Source organism: Seriola dumerili, unplaced genomic scaffold, assembly GCF_002260705.1.
Source record: "Seriola dumerili isolate Sdu_G_001 unplaced genomic scaffold, Sdu_1.0 BDQW01000079.1, whole genome shotgun sequence".
Lineage (NCBI taxonomy): Eukaryota > Metazoa > Chordata > Actinopteri > Carangiformes > Carangidae > Seriola > Seriola dumerili.
Genome location: NW_019174334.1, coordinates 2832411 through 2845290, shown reverse-complemented (window position 1 = coordinate 2845290; position 12880 = coordinate 2832411). Strand labels below are relative to the sequence as shown.

Sequence of the window (12880 nt, the reverse complement as noted above, 5' to 3'; positions counted from 1 at the left end):
TGAAATCATCTGAGTTTTCATGATGTAGCCAATGAGTATGTGTTGTGTGTTGGGCTCAAAAAGCTCAAATATGCACTAAACACAAACATTTAACAAACTGCAAATATAAAATAAGAAAGAATACCTTGTTTTACCAATGATAATTACTGACTGATTACTTGTACAGTATCACAAACACAATCACAATCAGCTCAAAAATGAAGAAAAGTGACAACTAAATATCTTCTTATTCCCATTTTCCAAAATACTCTACAGTTAATTGATCAGCAATTAAACTGAGAGGAGAAAACAAGTGCATAGCAAATATACGATATATCATTTTTAATACTCATACAAATTCCAGTTATCAAATAGTCTACAACTTCAGCAATAGTAAAACAATTTCTTAACAGATAAAAGATTTTAACAGAACAATATTGTACAAAAAATACAATTTTGACATTAAATATGAAACATAATGACAGTTATGAACATGATTCAGTTAAAACTTTGCATACTAACAGATTACCGTTACCACTGTATCAGCTGAGAGGAAGCACACTACTCCTCCCGATATGAAAAAGACTGTAAAAACAATCATGTCCATATAAATTACATTTTAGTGCTCTTTCCTAATGTGGCCTCTTTAGTGACGGATCCCGTCTCCGCCGTGCAATTCTCAGGTTTCCTGAAATAAAAAAAATAGATTATTATATACAACTGTTTTGATTTTCTTGTAAGAGAAATAAGTGCTCGGTCATGAAAGGGTTCATCAGCTCACGGGAGTTCAGCGTGGTCCTGGAGTTCAGCATTGCGGGTTTCAGGCAGCAGTAAACACAAACATCCAGCAGCAAGGGGGACAATGCCGTATATCAGCATGGGGATGGTGTGATGGTAGACGTCCAGGAGTCTGATCAGCGGAGCGAGGATGCCCGCCACACGAGCACACATGGAGTTCAGACCGACACCATTCTGCCTATACCAGTAAAGACAATGGGCTCATCAGAAATCTCATAGCAAGCAAACATGGCATTTTCTGCCAGTATGATGTATAATAACATATTTTACGTTTTACCTCTGGGACATTACCTACCTTACCTTAAAACAGTAGGATATAGTTCTGCAGTATAAACATAGACTGTGGAGAAGCTGGCAGTTGCAGCAAATTTTCCTAGTACAGCTATGACTGTTACCACTACTGGAAGATCTGATGGACAAGTAATAAATCAGAGAAAAAACACATTTGAGACACAAATACATGGAATCATGGTAAAGATATGTTCCAGAGTTACAACAAATTCCTATTATTATGTAACACATTACCCTTTGGAATAGCAAGTAATCCGAGACAAGCAGCACCTCCGAAAAATAACACCCCTGCCTGACATATTCTCCTCCCAAAGTGCTGGAGGAAAGGCAAACTGCCCAGACGTGCGGGAATTTCTACTGCGCCAAAGATGAACTGCGTGAGGTAGATATCAAGACCAAAATTGCCAACGTTCAGGCTCAGTCCGTAGTACACCAAACTTGTTGCAAACCTATTAAGTGGGAGAGATATTTTCAGTGCCAGCACAAAGGTAAGGGTGTAGACATGTCAGCAGGTTGTGGTTGAAATAGACTCACCAAATGAAGCTCATTACGAGAGCACGTTTTCTCAGATATGATATCCTGAAGATGTCCAGCATGCTTCCTCTTTTGGACGTACCCTCAACCTCCAGCTAAATAATTTAGGTGTAATTTTGAGTTAGTGTATATTTGTTTCAGTGCTTTTGTGTTTGTGTGTGTGTGTTTGAGGCTGCTCACCTTGTCCAGCAGGTCTTCTGGGACCTTCCTCCCATTCACCTTAGCTGCCTTCCGGATCTCCTTCACGGCCTCCTTCTTCCTGCCCTGGGTGATGAGCCAGCGAGCCGACTCTGGAAGAATCCTAGTTGACATATAGGTCCATGATCACAAAATAAAATCCATACTTCTGTTTTGTCTGTGGTTACAATTTTAGAAATAAGCATCTATTGTGGCGTATGAGGCTGCTGACCAATAAAAGATTCCCAGGACAAGGACAAGGGGGCTGAAGAGCACGAGCTGCAGGATCCTCCAGTCACGGACCAAAAAGGCGATGCCAGACAACATCATCATTCCAACAGGGGAAAAAGTGTGGCCGATAATGGTGCAGAGAGCAAACTTGGAAGAATCACTCCATTCTCCACCTTCAAAGCAATAATAATAAGACAGAAAAGGCATCATTTCTGCTAACTAAGTGTGTGTACAGGTTTAACATCTAAAAAAAACCATAAAGTTTAGTTCACATATGCTTCTGTCATGAACACCTGCAACACAGATCATAACACATCTGCAATGTAAGTCGAGGCACTGCTGCGACTTTCAGTTAAATGTGATCAGATCAACAGCTTCAGGTCCCACAGGATTATTTTCAATGTACAAATTTGCATATAGACATAACTTATGATATCATCATATGCTCTGTGCATTAGGGCACAGTGTACCACTGTAAATATATGCTAATCACAAATGCACTTTCCGCAGACTTGTGTTCAGGCGTCCACTTTAAGTTCACTGTATCATCAGCCTGTGATCTATCAGTGGCTTTCAAGTTTAAAAATGTTTGACATTGGCACCCCATGGTGGCAGTACAACAAACTACACCAGTGAGGTTGATGAAATATTGTGGTATTAAGTTTCAGTTGAGAACATTGTACCTACCTATCACAAACGCATTAGCAATGATGCCAGAAATTGAGATGCCAGCTAAAAATTTGAGAACTATATAAACATAGATGTTGGGTGAGAAAGCAGCGCCGACACCAAACAACAGTAGGAGAAGGTGTGAAAGCAGGACCACAAAGCGTCGACCAAACCTATAAAAAGAAGAGAGCTATTATACACTTATGTACAGAATAGTTTATATTTGAATGCAGGATCATTTCTAGTCTTCAAATATCACCTAATGAATTTTAGTTTGTATTTAATTTTCCTTAAAATCTCTACTTGCCATCTTTCAAAAGAAAAATAAAACTCATATTTCTCTTTATTTCTTTGTGTCATGTTACCAAAATAAGAGCATTTGCAGATACAGCAGAACAGTTGAACAAGTGTGACTCTACTTGTTAGCTTTTAATTGCAATTAATTTCCAGTTTAATCAATTTCTAATACTCAGTTGCATTAGAGTGGCGGTCAGCACCTGTCAGCCATCTGCCCCAACACAAACGCTCCAACCAGAAGACCGGCCATGTAGATGGACTGCGATGCCTCGATCAGACTGCTCCTGTCACACACCAGGTCGAACTGATTACAGGAAAGAAAAAGAAATCAATAAAAAAAAGTTTAGGTGGAGAGCTTGACCTTAACATTGGTGGTGACTCCATCATCTCCTCCTAACTCCAGCTTCCAAATTTTCCAGGTCTTTAAATCCTGTTTCTAATGAAGTTTTCTGTATCATTCAGCTGCTACAGAGCGGGGCGCGCTTATAGTTTTCATGCTCCTGTTGAATGGGTGTAAATTAGTTTATTATTTTTCATCATCCTAGCATTACAATTGGTTGTAAATTATTGTAAATTATTGGGTGCTTGATGTTATGATGTTATTTTGTGCACTTGTTGTTGTTGTTTGTTTTTTCTAGTTAAGTTCCTGTTTAAAAATGATAAATAAATAGAGACTAACGAATCAAACCCAGTGCTAAATAGCAGCCTGTACCTCAACCAGGATAAGACGCAAGTGCCATTGCTAAATGCTATCAGATAAGTACGGTGGCTCTGAAGGGACTAAAAGTGAAAGTCAGCAAATCACAGATAACACAGTGCAGCAGCCGCACAACAAACATTAGATTTTTCACTTAATGAAATGGATTATCCGCTATATCGACATTCCCACGAAAACGAATTATTTCTTATTAAATGAAGTGGTACAAAAAGAGATGTTCACACATTTTTGCCCGGCACTGCTTTTTACTGTTCTGATACTGTAAAAAGTGGGACAGCGGGTTTCTCTTACCTCTGTCACAATGCTGAAGGCACCTTTGGCTGCTTCAAAATCTGATCCATTTATGCATCCCGTTGTTGTGTTGATCCCGTATGCCTCAATGGTTTCCAAATCCAAATCCACAGGTGTGAACATTTCGCAGCTTTCATACTTTCCATCCTTGTTCACGGGGATGGTGAGATTTCGTTGTCTCTCAGCCGTCAGGTTGGGTCCTCGGCCCAAGATCCAGTCAGTGTTGCAGTGATGTGGGAAGTTCATGCCAACAAAAACCTGACCGATCACATCGAAAGCGACAAAAATGCTGGGGATACATAATACAGCCACTAGACGTTTCTGAAATAAACCGAACTCCCCGATCTCCTTCAGGATCTGCCCAAAGTTGCTCATGCTCATGCTATGTTGATGTCCTCAGAGTGCAGTGACAGAGTAATGTCCAGCTTAAAAGCAGCCTCAAGCCACCAGCAGTCAACCTGACTGTCACCCTGCAAGTTAATGGTTAAACTGACAATCGCAATGCTTTTATGACACGCAAAAGTTGCCAACAAACAGACTACCAAAGTATTAAAATGTGACAGGCTGAAGTCCAGCTGTTGTGCAGCTGTTCAGATCTATGGCACAGGCCCGGCATTAAGACTTTTGGACTTTAACATCATCTTTCTGCTCAGCAAAAGATGTGTGAGCACGAGAGGGTGCAAGAGCTCAAAATGCTTTAGGTGGAGCACTTTGTATAATAACGTTATATGGTCGGATGGCTCTCTGTGGACAGGTATGTTTGAGGTTCTTATGTCATAATAGTCACTTAAAAAATGTTGATAATTTTATGGAGGTAATTAGAGATCAGATCAATACAGATCTAGATGATCCTGCCCCCGTAACTACAGAATAAAGATATACAGTACCCGCTGCTACTATATGTGCTGTAAAGCTAACTTTTAGATATCATGATTTCCCCTGTATCATCCATTTTCAAAAAAACTCTATAACTGTGGGTGATTCCCTAAAGCAAAGTCTGCAGAATTGTGAACTTGTGATTGCGGGTCTAAAAGTCTTATCAGGAATCAGTCAAAGTCTGATTTGAGTGGACACTGGGCCCCCGACCGCCAAACCAGAAGCTCCTCTCCGATTGGTCCCAAATGTGGAGCCAGAAACCTTTTTATCTACAGTACCTTTGAAGTGCAAAGCACAAGAAGTAGAAAACACAACACTTACAGAAATCCTTTTGGCGCAGTTACAAAACATCCTGGATGTACTATTTTGTTTTTTATTGTTGGTGCACATCTCATCTACTCTTTATGTCAATATACACAGTAAAATATTTGAGAATAAATACCTGAAACACCTGATTCTTTATTTTCCCAAAATCATCATGAAGCTACGAACCTTTTCTACAGGCGCATTTGTGCTTTGTTGTAAGGAGATGTAACTTGATCCAAGTGGTTGAATTGTTAAAGTGAAGCTCCACAAATTTAAAGGCCTTGAAAACCTATTTTCACAATCAGCTCTTTGACAATGTCTTACAATGGTAGAAAACCCGATACTGGTTTTTAAGTGCGCGGGGATCATTTAGAAACATGTTAGGACTTTCTCAGTACAGAATACGCCAAGTAAAGACTCGCGTTGGGAGTTCGAACAATTTCAAACCTGGAGTCCAAATTCCTGAGAAAAAGGAGGATTATTTACAGTTGGAACAGTAGAGCTCTCGAGTACACAAACTATGGAGTTCATTTCAAAATAGGTATTATTTGGATAAAAAATGATAAGGTTTCAGTCTGACTCAAACTTCTTTCAATGTGGGAGTAAGAAAGTTTATGATAAGAGATGACAGCAACTTGAAAGTCTGAAATTGCGGGAGAGGGAAGCAGGTGATAGAGATAAGACTGACAAAGTATGTCAAAGTGTTAAAGCCTTTGTTTCTCTGTGTATAAGATGCACATGATAAGACAGCAAAGATGACTCCTAGAGAACACAGGCTCACTGGGATTATGAGTAATGCTGGAGTGCCCTGGGGTCTGTGCTCAACACTCAATCTGTGTGACCAATCCGTGTCCACCTCCTTGTCCCTAGTTCTTGCTCTATAAAGGGTTACTCTGCCAACTCAGTGTGAGTCTCGTCCGCTTATTAATCAATAATTATTCTTATTCTTTTTTTTTTTATTAATCTTTAGTCAGTCAGTGTCTGTGTTTTCATTTCTGTCTTTGTGTCCAGCGTTTTAAATCACAATATCCACCGCAAGCTCATGTACCTCCATGCACCAATCAGGATTCAGCAACACTGGAACTGATGGTGCACTGTTTGTTCACTGTCAATCACATCTGATCAAATCACACCCACACAGTCCTGATGAAGATAATCTGAGTTTTGAAGTATTGAAATTTTAATACTAACACAATACTAACCAAGTTTTTTTTTTTTTTTTAAACATATGAAGTTTATAGTTCATTTATCATTCGTCAAGTACTACTCAGGAACTAAAAGAAGTAAAAGTCAGGATATCTGTCCCTCTGCTTCACCAAGTTTTATCATTTGAAAAAAATTCTGTCTCTTAAATGTCCCCCAACTTCCTAAAAGTGCATTAATAAATGACTAAACGGCTGGAGCGCCTCTTTAATCTTTAGAAAGCAGGAAGTGGCTATATGGACTTTCTCTGGATGAATGGGTTGTAAATGAATAATTGTAGTCATGATGAAAGATAGCGAGGATAATTAACTTGAAGGCAGTGAGAGCAGAGGAACAAATAGAGCTATAAAACAGCTGTAAAATCACAATCACAATTTGAGATGAACAACTTTCCTAATAGAATGATACAGCAAGAGAATACACAGGACGAGGGAGAAGACAATACTGTAAAGTCAGAATTGGCACAGTAGGTTCAGTATATGGATGTGACTGGTTCTCACTGTATCATTCATTTTATAAACAGGTACTTATTTACAGGAACAACTTATTTAAAATCACAGAAAATGATGTGCATTGAAAAGAAATAATAATCAGAAAGCGCTAAAAAGAGGCTGATATGCTCATTCTTTATTGATTAAAAATAATCAAGAGAAACATGCTTTGAACTCCAAAAACGATCAAAAATAGAGCAAATGAAAAGAATGAAAAAACTGAAAAGAGGTGGAAAAATTCAAATATATTACAGCCTTGATGAGTTATTGCCTGGACAAAAGTGTTTTTGTCGGTCATCTGTTCAGTTGCTCCAATCTTTTTTTTTTTCCTTTCTTTTTTTTTTTTTTTTTTTTTTTTAGACTACATGTAAGCAGGAAAGAAGAGACTGTTGGAGAGAGGATGAGAACAAAGCCATGAGATCTTCAACTCCATTAGAAGCAGGGCTCAATCTATGCAACACACACGTACACACACACACGCACACACACACACACACACACATACACACATCCCTCATACACACCTATCCTGTCCTTGTCTGTTGTCAGATTCAGACTAAACCAGGAGAATGGCACCAAATACTGCAGTTTAGAAACTTAAGAGTAACATTAGGTTGCTGACTTTGCCACTCCCCTTCGAGGAGAAGACAGGGTCGACACACCTGCGCATCTTTATTTCAGGTATCTTCACGTGTAACAAGAACTACATTTCAAAGACACTGAAATTCTGAATCAAAACCTTGACATTATGTCAAAAAAAAAAAAAAAAAAAAAAATACACTTGGTCATTTTCAATTTAAGGCTAGCGTAAAATTTTTTACATGTTTAAAGTCAAAATACAAAGATTTCCTCTTAACATTTTATCTGCAAGCAAAAAAATTCATTCAATATGGCATCTGGAGGGTTACGATATTACCACATCACCGAATTGAACAGTAAAACCTTACTGGCATTTCAGATCTACACAATGGAGCAGAGTGTTGAATGAACCTGCCACTGCCACCGCCGGCGCCAATAAACTGTGAGATGCGCACTCGCCACCGAAGACATGCCATTAATGCACACAAACACCCAGAGAGTGGCTGAAAAGGATGTAACATCTGTGCTGATAATGGACTTTTTTCCATCCCAACCCAAAAACACATTTCTGATCTTTCGCACGGTTTACAATCACAGCTGAGCTTTTCATAACCGGATGATGTAAAATGTTCGTCTTAAAAAAAAAAAAAAAAAAAAAAAAAAATACTTCACAAGTGCTAACGCAGTATCTATGACTTGAGATGTGGGTGAAAATAACTTCTGTAAACAGCCTCCGCTTGGTGTTTATTAAGAGTTGGAGACAATTTCTCAGCTAAAAATTTGGGGAATTTTATGGCGGACAGGCATTAAGCGGTGCATCAGGACAGCTGTGGCTCCACGGCAAAAATAAATTCAAACTTTTCAAAAGGCAAAAAGTGAAAAGCTGACTTTTTTTCTTTTCTTTTTTTTCTTTTTTTTTTTTGAGTAAAGGTAAATAAACGTCATACATGACATACAGTAAGTGATAGTTTGTCCTGCAAAATGAGGGGGAATTCAAAGCCAAATTTGCAGTGTTGTTGTCGTCTTCCTTCATGCAGCGCTACAACCCACTATCGTGTCATAGGACAGAAAAAAAGGCCAAGAGTGAAACACCCAGTATAAAAACAAATCAAAGCCAAATGTCATTATTTACATACTAGAGGTTAAATCAAGAACTTAATTTTCATCCACATAAAGAAATATGCACTTAAGTCTTTTTTCTTTTCTTTTTTTTTTTAAAGAATTTGAGAAACTGATTCCAACAGACAGACACATCTGCTCATACGACATGAGTGGTTTCAGCTGCTGTCAAACATTTTACTTCACAACAATTTTCAATGGATATTCACATTCAAAGGAAGCCAATCTTTAGAAAAAAAACAAAAAAAAAAAGCTAATTTGGTTTTCTAAGTTGACTTTCTGGTTTCATTCTACATCAATTTTAAGTTTTGACAACAATATGGTAGCACCAAAAAGACAAATGAGCTCATTTGACAGGGTAAAATAAAATCCTATCCTTCCTAAATAGTTAACTTGTATTATTGTGTCAATTAGTTGAGATTTGTATCAGAAGGATACGTCTTGTGAGTTATCCTTGTTTTTTATCTATACTTTTCTTATGGTCAATAAATCCCATGAAAAGACCAAAGCCAGCACTGAACTGATTCTACTAAAAAGATTTGACAGTGTAGCCAAAGTCCAGTATCCTGGTAGCTCATTCCTCATGTGCTCCTTCATTGCCCAAAAACTAAAAAACACATCAGTGAGCCACGCTGTTTCAGTGACTGACATGTTCCTTCATAACAATGAACAAGGGCACCGTATTTTATTGAGTCTACTCCACATTTGCTATCCTTCTACTGTAAAAAAAAAAAAATCAAAGTGCACCAAATGCGTATCATTCCACGGGTGAAAAGTCCCCATTTACTTCTCATTGAGTAACATTTTCTAAAAATTAAAGTGCCCTGGTGTTTCAGCAAATTATTTGGCTTTAAAAAAATGAAACTACATATGGATGCCCCAGTTTTAAAGATTTAAATCCTCCTTCAGAACCAATTGGCGTTGATGTGAAGGTCACAATAGCGAAGTTGGAAAGTTTTATTTTGTCTTTTTTAAATTGTATTTATCGACAAAAAAAGCAAAAAATACAGAATAAAACTTTATCCTTTAAAGATTGCTTACTGTTGGAGCTCACATCTTTCACAAAAAAGTCAACGTTAAACTTTGCCACATCGTAACAGAACTCATTGTGAGAGAGTATTTCAGGTTGTGTACAAAATTTAAATTCTAGTCTGCAGTTTCAAAATAAAGTGAAAAGTTTGACATCTGCACTTGAAACCACTTTTGTACATTTCAGACAACATAATGCTCTATATGGTAACTGGGGACCTCCCCAAAACGTGCATTCAGTAGTTCTGATGAATATAAGGCATTGTTACACTTATCAGGATTCAAGGGGTGTTAGTTTAGATTGTGCAAATGCATCACATATTAGAGAGAAAAAGATAACAGAATGAGGGCGACCAGGATGGGAAATGAAAACGGTTTGCTGTAGATAGTTGCATCCTTCTACGTATACACTGTAAACTTTTTTTTTTTGAGTGATTCTTATACTGTACGTTCTGATACTTCAGCCGACCACCTAAGCCAACGAGGCGGCATTGTATAATCCTATGGGTGACAAAACGGTACTGTTTTCTTTGGCAGTAGTGGTTTCTTTACAGCCATAGAAAGAAAAAAAAAAAAAAAAAAAATGCATTAAACTATTTTTTTTTTAAATTTTCACATTTTTTAGGCAAGTCACGGTCCCAGGTAGAACAACAGTTTAACTAATGCTGAGCTGAGCAAAGCCCATCAGTTTGACGTCATCTGGTATTTCAGATCCCTCAATTCCAGAGGCCTGTGAAAACAAGAGGGAGCGATTAAAAACTGGTTAACAAAAAACATGAGGGACACATTACAATATTTACTTTAAGAGGATTATTATTACAAAACTATTACTGAAGTGTTAAGAGAAAATTTCCTGATTTGAATTCATTCAGTTTCATATCCACGTTGTCTATTGAGTCACTGTAATTTGTCAAAATGGCAGTTCATCAGTAACTTCTGTTGTTAGATTCAATAACTACAAAAACACAACTATAATAAAATAGCTCATACTATAATGCTTACAGATGTACCAATGATTTCCTAAAAACAAACTCCAAAGGTTTATACTGTAAATGTTACACTCACCAGTTTGAAAGTGACATTTTTATTGGCTTGAGGCTCATCAACTATTTTCTGCAAATTTGCAGCAACTGCAAAGAAAAACTATGTTTCAGTCCAATAAAAAAAAAAAATATTTATACATATATATATATATATATAAATCTTGAACTACTTTGACAAAATATCTAAAAACAGAAAATGTGAGAAGAATGTGACACACTGGGCCTCATGCAAATCATTTTTCTGTAAGTTGATTTCATATCTCAATCTCCGCGCTGGTGAGATGTCATCAATAGCACAACTGATGCTTCTAAAGTGCCATACAATGCATTCAGAAAGTTTTTTTTCACATATTGTTATGTTGCAGCCTTATGCTATAATAAAAAAAAAATTCCATCCATCTACATCAATCTACACATAATACCCCATAAGGACAAAGTGAAAACAGAATTTTAGACATTTCTGCAGTGTAGAAAATTATTATTTTTTATTTGCGCATAAGACTGCAACATAAAGGGGGTCTGAATACTTTCTGAATGCACTGCATACGGATACCTTTTTCCACTCCGTTTGTGGTCAAGTTTCATTCACAAAAGAGTAAAAAATAAGAATGTGTCAGCACCAAAAGTACAGCTGTCGGAAATCACAAACACAGGACAAAGGTAGCAGTGCAGGTTGTCGTGTCTGGGGCAGACAGAAGCATTCACGAAGTCATGGAGGTGGACGCGAGAATATTAAGAGTTGCTCACACCAGCATTTAGACCACAACCAGAAATGTTCTGCGTAGTGTTCAACTTTGGTGAACTTTGACACGCTGCAGTTGACCAATAGCAAGCTGTCTGGACAGTGCTGACACTTTTGAGGGAACGAGGAGTCGGAGATTCCAAAATGGAGGAAGCTATCGTCCAGTTTTATTGAACCTCTGCTGGAGTAAAAACCTCAGAGGGATGTTTGGTAGACAGTTATGTGAAATGAGTCAATGGAACTAATATATCTTTTGAATAAACAATTTGTCCTGTTAGTGACTGAGCTACGCTAACAAGTTTGTTAACAGTAAATTAGAGGTAGTCAAACTTGTTAGCTTAGACAGCTTTATTTGCCCTCTTCAATATCTTTTTACTGAATGAAAGGGTGTGTTATGGTGAACTAAATGCCAGGAGGAAGGGAACGGAACAGAGGAGAGAAAAAAAGAGAAAAATATACTCCAGGAGCTGTTGTGACCGATTAGTGCTAGTCCGGCCGCGCCAGCTCACGGGCTCATGGGCTCACGGGTTCACGGGTTCGGCTACAGCAGTTCACCACGAGCCGCGCGAGCAGTCACTATCCCGTCCAAGATTTCGGCCCCGCCTATTTCGCATGGACGAGTAAATGTCGCTTCGTGGTGCGACCTCCGCTTTATAGAGTAGGTGACATTACACTTTTAGGTGATGTAACAGAGGATGTTCCCCTGGAAAGCAAGTTGATCCTAAAGCAGCTGTTGGAGTCAGAGCATTTTCAAACAAGTACTGAACCATAGCTAATAAAAGGAAAAATTCAACATATGAGAAAATTTGTAAATGGGACACGTTTTCATAAATACCTCAGAGGCACTTAAGAAACCAATCTGCATGCAAAAAGTGCTTCGTGCACGAGGCCCAATGTGAGAAAATGGGAGTGTGTATTGCGCTGTAATCTGGCCTTTTTAAATATAAAAATCAAGAGGCAATTTTCAACCTTCAGATAAATATTCTGATGGAAATAGATTATGTGTGTTTAACCACTGACCTATTACTAAATCCCTCCCATCCACCAGGCCCGCTGACACCAGCTCCTGGGACACACCATCTGCTGTGTCTGAAAAGTCAGAGCATGAGAGACCAACTGTGACGCACGGACCAAAAACAGTGTATTTATAATGAAAACAAATATTTTAACAAAGTGGCTTAATAAGTTCCAGAACACTCTGGTTCCTGATGCAACCGTCAAAACAGCTGGGTTTGGGCAATAGTACTCAGAGGGCTGCTAAAAAAAATATATATAAATAAATAAAAACAAACAGCCGCTTCTGTCCTCAGTGCTGACAGTTATTGAAATGAGCTGATTTTAGTTCTGGTTGTTTGTTTTTTATTTTTATTTTTTTAAACTAACTGGAGACTGGTGGTAAAATTTTCTTAAAAAAGAAAGTCCACTTACCTCTCCCTGGCATAAATTCAAAGCGGATGTCATTTAGCTCCTTCTTTGAATTTCTGAAGGGATGAAAGGAAAACAGAAA

General features: G+C 38.1%; 2 protein-coding genes across 2 annotated transcripts in view; both read right to left on the bottom strand.

Moving 5' to 3' along the window:
• Nucleotides 1-230: 230 nt before the first annotated feature.
• slc22a13 (solute carrier family 22 member 13) lies at nucleotides 231-4531 on the bottom strand. Its single transcript, XM_022744292.1, has 10 exons — nucleotides 3986-4531; nucleotides 3177-3280; nucleotides 2698-2852; nucleotides 2012-2183; nucleotides 1783-1903; nucleotides 1603-1697; nucleotides 1303-1517; nucleotides 1078-1186; nucleotides 761-955; nucleotides 231-667 (listed from the first exon to the last, which is right to left on the bottom strand). The coding sequence occupies exons 1-10, from the start codon at nucleotides 4364-4366 to the stop codon at nucleotides 592-594; spliced, it is 1623 nt and encodes a 540-aa protein (XP_022600013.1). The 5' UTR covers nucleotides 4367-4531; the 3' UTR covers nucleotides 231-591.
• Nucleotides 4532-10168: 5637 nt separating this feature from the next.
• oxsr1 (oxidative stress responsive 1) overlaps nucleotides 10169-12880 on the bottom strand; it is a 37659-nt gene continuing 34947 nt past the window's right edge. The window contains exons 15-18 of the mRNA XM_022744285.1: nucleotides 12802-12854; nucleotides 12394-12462; nucleotides 10654-10718; nucleotides 10169-10318 (exon numbers count right to left, since the gene is read on the bottom strand). Coding sequence (XP_022600006.1) covers nucleotides 10244-10318; nucleotides 10654-10718; nucleotides 12394-12462; nucleotides 12802-12854 — 262 coding nt within the window. The 3' untranslated portion in view covers nucleotides 10169-10243. The remainder of the gene's footprint in view (nucleotides 10319-10653; nucleotides 10719-12393; nucleotides 12463-12801; nucleotides 12855-12880) is intronic.